At 48.5% G+C, this 8188-nt stretch overlaps 1 protein-coding gene across 1 annotated transcript; it reads right to left on the bottom strand.

Annotated features, from left to right (window-relative positions):
• Positions 1 to 1671: 1671 nt before the first annotated feature.
• On the bottom strand, positions 1672 to 6961 carry GCC1 (GRIP and coiled-coil domain containing 1). The gene is made up of 2 exons (XM_045855722.1): positions 5567 to 6961; positions 1672 to 4483 (listed from the first exon to the last, which is right to left on the bottom strand). Exons 1-2 carry the CDS (start codon positions 6596 to 6598, stop codon positions 3188 to 3190), a joined length of 2328 nt encoding a protein of 775 aa, XP_045711678.1. The 5' UTR covers positions 6599 to 6961; the 3' UTR covers positions 1672 to 3187.
• Positions 6962 to 8188: the final 1227 nt, after the last annotated feature.

The raw sequence follows: 8188 nt of genomic DNA, 5'->3' as shown, positions 1-8188 counted from the left end.
CCTGCCCCTCAAGTCCTGAGACGACAGGAGCACACACAGATTAAGCAGGCTTTGGGGTTATTCAGACCTGGTTCAGATATCTATCAGTTACATGATCTTGGGAAAATTTAACTTCTCAGTCTTTGCTTCCTCATCTCTGAAATAGGGGATAGTGGCTCCAGTGGGGAGTAAACAATAATAATGTGTCTAAATTACAGCTCAACGTGGTACTCCTGTCCCACTCCACAAGAGTTAGCAAAACACCCTGGAGTAGCAGCTTCTCAGGACAAGGACAAGAGCCTTAGGGTTCAGGGTAACAGACGGGAACTTACAACATTAAGGGCATGACATACGGACACTTATTCCCCAGATCAAAGCTACCAAACCAGGGGTGTGGGGTGTGGGGAGGGGGCAGCAGAAAGCCCTTACAGTTGTCACCTTGCCTTCCTGCCACGTTCCCCCTCTCTCTCCTCTGATTTTCCTCTAATTTATGTGGTAATAGCTAAACAAGTAAGGTTCAGTCTCGTCCCCTTACTGACGCACCTTGCACTGTCGGACAGTCCAGGACCAGAGCCCAAGGAAAATTTATTTTTCTCTGACTGCATCTGATCTCATTTCTTTCTTTTTCTCTCCCTTTCTTTTCCAAGGGTAGCTAGCACAGGCAAACCAATAAAATAACTGAAAAGCTTATTTGGTGGGGAGTGGAGAGACAAGGAACTTGCATGTCCTTAAGGGTAGGAAGGAACTGAGTCTTTTCGTCTAAGTTGGGAGCATTCACAGCCTTATATATATGGATACTTAAAATTATTAATCAGAAAGTGACTTGCTTCATTGCCATTTGGTATCTTCTCAAAAGTCAAAAGCACAGGAATCCTTAGTCCCAGGAGAGCAACTGTGATTATGGATCTTTCTATCCTGATCAAAACCACCTAGAAATAACAATGGTTCATCCTGCACTGAAGGGAATCAGTAAGAAAACTAAATGATGACGATTAAGTTTAGCTTGATATCCTGAGAAACTTTTCCGGGACATTATGTATCCTGATTTGAAGCATAAGACAGCATTCCTAAAGAGATTACTTCTGAAGTTTTAAAGCAGTAACTATGAAGTTTCAAGCCCACTCACTAAACAAGAGACAGCTTTCTCCAATGTAGCTGCCTGCACACAAACACATACACACAGAATTCGGACTGAAAAAACACGGTGTTGTAATTGAGGCAGTTAAAGCACTGAGGTATTCATCCCTAGATTCAGGCTCGTGGATTTATCATTTACATTCTCACTATTTGTGTCCAGATAAATATGTACCATTAAGAAAGCACACAGGTCACCCTGGTTAGTGTAACTCAGTGGATTGAGTGCCAGTGTGTGAACCGAAGACTTGGACAAGGGTTTAACCTCCAAAATATATAAAGAACTCACTCGATTCCACTCCAGGAAGACAAACAACCCAATTAAAAAGTCAGCAAAGAGCCCTGACTGGTGTGGCTCAGTCGATTGGGCGCCAGCCTGTGAACCAAGGGTTGCCAGTTCAATTCCCAGTCAGGACACATGCCTGGGTGGTGGGCCAGATCCCCAGTTAATGTTTCTTTCCCTTTCTCCCTCCCTTCCCCTCTCTTTAAAAATAAGTAAAATCTAAACATATATATACATATTTTTTAAAAAAAAAACACAGGTCAAGTTGTTCGGGTTTAATAAATCCATGGTTTATGTTATTAACATTTGAACACATCATCACTTCTGTTCCATTAAGTCCATGCACTGTTTGCAGTTTGTAGATAGCCCGGGCCACCCTGCTTCCCAATCGGAACATTTAGTCAGAGCCTTCTGTACCCCAAACCCTCATAAAACAGCGCTCTATGTTGAAATAACAGAAAGACAGACTAGTGCAGTGAGTGGCAAAGCACTGGTCTTTAGGGTCCAAAGATTTCTAAAACCAGAAAGCGCAGATGGGGGCAAGGAACAGAGAGACTGATACTGTCTGAACCCGACTTTTCTGAGTCCCTCCGTTATAGGCAGAATGAATCTACTTATGTAACACCAAATGTAAGAAACCCTACAGAAGGAGGAAAAGTTATAGTAACACCAGTGGGCAGATGAGGGCTGTGGACTAAAACTATATTACCTCCCTAAGGAGTGGGCAAATTACCCTGGTGACAGTAACCCATGAACACTTGGCTTGTAGAGATGTGAGGACGTAGCCAGAATGCCATCCACAGAGCAGCAAGTACCCCAGCTCAGCCTCGGTTGAACTTCCACCACTTTCCTGTGAGGGTCCCAGCAATCTTCTGGAATCTTCTATGGCAAATCTTCCTCCTTTTCCCTATAAATCTCTGAGCTAGTTCCTTGCCTCCAGGCAGGATCAGAGCTTACCAATAGAACTTCTCTCTGTAAGAAGCTAGGATTTTTTATTTTCTTAGTGGAAGTTCAACACTGAAGAACAGAAAGCAGTCACTCACTCACAATCTCAGGCCAACCTTAGGCAGGCTGGTTAAGGCAGGGACAAGTGTGCAAGGTCTATCATAACCCTACCCAGGCTCAAAGCAGGTCATCAGGAAATCCCCAAAATCAAACTGGTCAAAAGTGGTGTGTTTTGTCCAGATTGATTAGGTTGAATCCAGCCCTAACTAGACCAAGCTTCCCAGTTCTAGGATGAACTCACTGTTTCTTGGCCCTTTGGACTGGTGGACAATCCTGTCACTATTTCAAAGTTCCTGGTCCCTCTCCAGCCTGGATTTGTGTCCCCAGATAATTGGGGCAGCAGTGGACCAGACTCAGGTTGTGACGGTGAAGAAAACTGCTGGTCCTTGTGCATAATTAGAAATTACCTGAGCTCCTGTTGGAGTCACACTTACTCCTAGTTCTCCACTAGAAGCATAATATTAAAACCAACAAAGTCTTATTTCCAAATATTCTCACCACTTCCCCAGCGTTTGCACTTCTCAATCCTTACCTCTCCCCCTATTCCTCCTCACACACATACCCTACCATAAAATGTTGTCCCAACACTTCCGGCATCTCTAGGGCACAAAGATTAAGTGGAATTAATGGTATTTGGCAGAAAATTCCACTCCACTTTGAAGACTCCTCCCAGTTCAATAAAATAAGGGAAAACAATGATAAGGTAAGAGAAGAGGCAGTAGAAACCAAAGCCTGTCCCTTCCCACATAAGAGGCACGGATATTTCAGGAATTAGTGAAAATGGCATCATCTCTTGCCAGAAAGCCACCAGCTACCACCGGGTGGGAGCTGCATTATTACTTGTTTCTCCTCTGGACTGAAATGCAAGATAGTCAGGATGGCTGTGAGTGTCTGCTGGCGGCCCAGGCTGTCAGGCAAGGTCAGAAAGCGGTAGATGATATTTTTGAGGTACTCCAGGTTGGCTCCCTCCCTACTCTGGTCCCTGATGTTCTTCTCAATGTGGCTCTGCAGGACTCCAACCTCCTCTCGATGCCGCTCCTCCTCCTCCAGCAGCCGCTCCTGCAGCTGATGCACCTCCACCTCCAGCCTGTGTTTCTGCTTCCTCAGCAATGTGATTTCCACCTCCTTGCGGGCCAACTGCTCAGCATACAGGAAGAAAGTGGGCTCATTGGCCGCAGCAAGTTCAAGTGCTTGGGTCAGATTATCTGGGGAAGCTGTGTCAACTGGGTCCCCAGGACCCCCACCACCGACAGGGCTTCTGCGTCCAGGCAGCACAGAAGACAAGGCCAAAGACCGCAGTTGCTCTAGCTCCAAGTCCTTCTCGGCCAGCACGGCCAGGGCACGGTCCCGCTGCTTGTGCAACTCCTCCTCCAGTTTCAGTGTGCGGTCCCTGAAGTCCAGCTGGCTCCGCTCCAGCTCCTGCCGGTGGTGATGCTGCAGCCGGGCCAGCTCCTGCTTCCAGTCCTCAGCCTCCTGCTGGTGCTGGCGCTCGAGCTCGTCACAGGACAGCCGCAGGGAGATATACTTCTCCTTCAGCTCTGCAAGCTGTTCCTGGGCTTCCTCCAGCTCCTTGGCCAGGTTACCGTCTTTGGTGTTCTTGCTCTTGAGGACAACCTGGGCCCTCATCTTGTACCTCTCAAACTCTTCCTTCAGCTGTTTCAACTCCTGTTGGTAGTAAAGCGCAGTTGCCTTCTCCCCATCGGCAGCCTCAGAGCTGGGCATAATCTCCAGGTCGCAAAGCTTCTCTACATCCAAGGTCACCTGGCTTTTCCTGGCTGCCACTTGCAGTAGCCTCTTCAGCTTTTCCATCTTATCCTTCAGGACATTGACATCCAGATTGGACTCTTCTGCGTGGCTATCTAGAGGGGACCGACTGGAGACTGCAAGGGCTAGCGTCTTATTCTCCAGGTCCAGCTGCAAAATGCGCTCCTTCAGCTTCTGGATGGCCAGCTGATCCTTCTGCTTGGCTTTCTCGTAGGTGCCCAGCAGTTCCGACACCTCGGAGATTTGATTCTCCAGGGCTGCCACCCTCTGCTCTTCCAGCTGAGATTGCTGGCGGAGTTGATCCTCTACAAGGGCTGTCTGTAAAACAAGGGAACAATGAGAAATGCATCCAGAAAAGCCACAAAGCCCTATGGGAAACTTTGAGAAAGCAAGAGAGGGAAGCAAAAGGATGGGACTGACTTGGGCAGAAATGAGAATTGGGGATTTTTCTGTTGATATGGGAGCTAATAAAAGTCCCTATATCCTGCTTGGGGTCTGCTCCCAGTCACACGTTATACCAATCAATATTAAGAACATTTGTATATCTGCTTTTATTCTGCTTTAGTGCTTCCACTTTCTCCTATCATACACTGAACTTACATATTAAATTGTTATCCTTGTTTATCATGTACTTCCCCAAATCGTTTCAAGAAATCGGATGACATTCTTTTCCTCTTCCAATATTCTTGGAAAGTTCAAAACTGAATTGGAACTCTCTCCACATGGAACAAAAGCACTGTACAATAGCATGTCTTTATAGAAGAGGCAAATCTTGACTGAAAGCAATTACAAAAGGTTGCTTCTTCAGAGAAAATTCCCATTGCCCTCTACATATAGGCATATACCCATAAGCAAACACACTACCTCTCTGCACAGCTGCTACAATACTGCTTCACAGAGCACAGCTGACAAGATGCCAATGCCCAGAGGCTCAGAGCTGTCTGGCTCCAACCTGGCCTGCACTCAGAAACTCCCCATCCTTTTGGAAGCACACTCTGTAGCTACTGTCAACACCACACAAAACAGGAATTCCCAGCACTCACAAATAAAATTTTTTTAAAAGCATCAAAAATTGACAGGGCAGCCCTGTCTGGGTAGCTCAGTTGGCTGAAGTGTTCACCAAAAGGTTGCAGGTTCAAGCCCAGGTCAGGGCACATACTTAGGTTGCAGGTTAGAACTCCAGTAGGGAGGGGTTTGTATGGGAGGCACCTGATCAACATTTCTCTCTTTCTCTCTCCCCGCTGCCTCCACCCAAATCAATAAACATCCTCAGGTAAGTATTAAAAAAAAAAAAACTGACAGAGCAGCCACTTAGATCTAACTATCAAAGGAGAAAAAAAAAAACCTTAATATTTTCCACTTCAGGCTAAATGACTATTTGAAGGAGATGAAGATAATTACCTTCCTCATTTCCTGCTGCAACTGAGCCTGGAAATGGCTCTTAAGGCAGGCAGCCTCTTCCTGGAGCTCCTGCAGCCGGGGGTCTGGCCGATTCTTCTCACCTCGAAGAGCCTGCAGCTCACCTTTGAGCTCCTCCACCTCCTGGGTCAGCTGTTTAGTCTGTAGTTCAAACCCTTCCATCTGACCAGCAGCATATGTCTGCCCGGCCAGGGCTTCTCGAGTCTCTTCTAACTGAAGCTCCAAGTTTTGGCGCTGGGTTCTCTCCTCCTGCAGCAGTTTCTGGAGCTCACGCAGCATCAAGGCATGGTCACTCTGCTCTTGGGCCCGATCATGCTGTTGGGTTATAAGTCGAGCTTTGGTTTCTGCTACCTGCTCCTGCAGCTCCTTCAATTCCCCCTCTAGACGGCCCCTCTCATCCTCTGCCTTTTTACTGGCATCTTCTAAGTCCTGTTTCATCTTCTTCTTGTCAGCCAGGTAAGAAGCTTCCATGCGGGACTTCTCCTGGGTAACTGTAGCCAAAGAGCTAGTCAAAGTAGCCAACTGGGTCTTCAGCTGGTGCAGTCTTTTGTCCACCTCCCCACCTGCAGATGGTCCATCCCCACTGCTACTGCTAACACCACTTTCCGAACCACTGGCCTCTTCGGACTTGAGAGGTGGTGGTCCACGGGCCAGTCGGTCATCTTCTGCCCCAGCCTCACTCTTGGTGCTAGTAAGACTGGCTGTGGTATCCAAGCTGGTGGCGGTCCCAGTGCTATCCTCGCTGTGAGTGGAGTATCGATCATCCACGGCGTCAGGACAGGTGAGGCCTGGAGGCTGGACACCTGCGAGGCCCACATCTGCCTCATGGGATACCGACAGCACCTTGATGCTGGCCTCTAGAGCCTCTTTCTCTTTCAGTAGGCTTTTATAGGCGCGGACCACATCCTTGAGACGTGCCTGGTACTGGTTGAGCTGCTTCTTCTGGGTCTCAATGGTCTCCAGCAGGTCCTTTTTGCTGGGTCCGCCCCCGAAACTCATCCCAAACTTCTCCATGAGGATTCACAACTGGTTGTTACACGTCAGCGTTCGGGCAGCCTGGTAGAGGGTCGGGAAGACCCTGGCGGACGTTGTTGTCTCCGAGCCCGCAACCCCGCTCCTCCCAGGCTTCCGATACCGACGTGGGACGGCAGGGCCGCCCAGCGGAGCGCCCCGGAGTTCCAGGTGCCGGGGGCGGGGGCGGGCCCTACCCAGAGGCGGGGCGACGCCAGCACAAAAGAGTACACTTCGGGTCTTCCCCGCGCTGTCCCAGAAGCCCGCGTTCTCCGCTCGCCCGGGCCACAGCAGCCCCGGCGGCCCAGTGCCCACGGTCCCGAGGGTTTAAACTAATCCCAGCCCCACTACGACTTCCTAACTACCGCGGCCAGTCAAAAACGCTTCCGGGTCCGCTGGAAGTGACGACAGCACGACGCCACAGGCTCCGCCCTCAGTGGGCACGCAGTGGACCTGACTACTTCAGCCCGCCCGTGGGAGGTCACCTGTTGAGAATCTACGTGGCTGCAAGTCGACCTTAGCGGAACGAGCACAAGTTGAGGACACACGAGTGGTGGTTTCGTGTCGCCTCAGCTTGCCATCAGGCTGCGATCAGCAAAGGACAGGGTGACGTGGCACTGAGTCCTTACTAAGTATTCGAGATTGACAGGTGCCCATTATCAGTACCTTTGTCCCTAAAGAGCAACAATTAAGAGTCTCATTTAGACCACGAAAACGGCACCCCTTTATAGGACAACGTTTGGCACCTAGTAGGTGTATTATAGTATAATTAGCACCCTTTCTGAGTCTGCTGAGTTAATTCAACAAATGTTTGTAGAGGGCACCCTATAGCCAATATGTCTGCTCCAAGTGTGAACTATATTCCAGGAGCTTCACAAGAGTTTTACTATGTAGTCTTTACAATAATTCTGCTCAGTGAGTGTGGAAACAAGGTGCAGAGAGGTTAAGTAATATGCCCAAGGTCACTCCGTATGTTTAGGAACGCTATGCTGATCAATACCACTCTCAACAGACCAAATGCTGTGCCAGATGACCACCATGAAGAGACAAGGTCCTGTCCTCAAGAAACTCACATCCAGTGAGGAACTGGGCATGCAAATGCAAGTCCAGCCATCATACCAGTATACATAAGTATATTTAAAGTGAAATGGAAGTTAGGAGTGAGACCTATCCAGGGGAGGCAGAGAAGGCTCTCAGGAAAAATCTTTTGGGATTTGAAGGATGAGGAGTGATTGCCCATCTAACTAGAGGGGAGAGAAACAAGCATTCCAGGCAAAGGAAAAAGACTGCAAGGGCTCCTAGGGCATCAGGGAGCCTGGTTTACCTGGAAAGCATTGAGTCATCTCAAGGTGGCAGTTTAGGGTATGTGTGAAGGAGGTAGCAACAGATGGGGCTGGCATAGTAGGTGGGGACCCAAATTAAAGCATTTACATTTTGTCCTGGGTGATAAGAAAACACTAGATTTTAATCACAAAAGTGGCATTATCAAGAGTTGTATGACTAGGTGGTGATACTAAGAGTTGTATGACTAGGTGGTCTCACAGGGAGACCTGTGAGAAGGCTCCTGGTAATTCATTCATGGGAGGAGATGGT

The sequence above is a fragment of the Phyllostomus hastatus genome, unplaced genomic scaffold (genome assembly GCF_019186645.2).
Source record: "Phyllostomus hastatus isolate PE091 unplaced genomic scaffold, TTU_PhHast_1.1 phas_scaffold_114, whole genome shotgun sequence".
Classification (NCBI taxonomy): domain Eukaryota; kingdom Metazoa; phylum Chordata; class Mammalia; order Chiroptera; family Phyllostomidae; genus Phyllostomus; species Phyllostomus hastatus.
The sequence above is the reverse complement of the archived record's forward strand: the minus strand, read 5'-3'. Positions and strand labels throughout refer to the sequence as shown.

Excerpts from the sequence above, each read along its gene's own strand:
- GCC1 (XM_045855722.1), bottom strand. The coding sequence starts at position 6,598 with ATGGAGAAGTTTGGGATGAGTTTCGGGGGCGGACCCAGCAAAAAGGAC. Across the intron at positions 4,484-5,566 it reads TGCAGCAGGAAATGAGGAAG|ACAGCCCTTGTAGAGGATCA; the intron begins GTAATTATCTTC and ends CTTGTTTTACAG.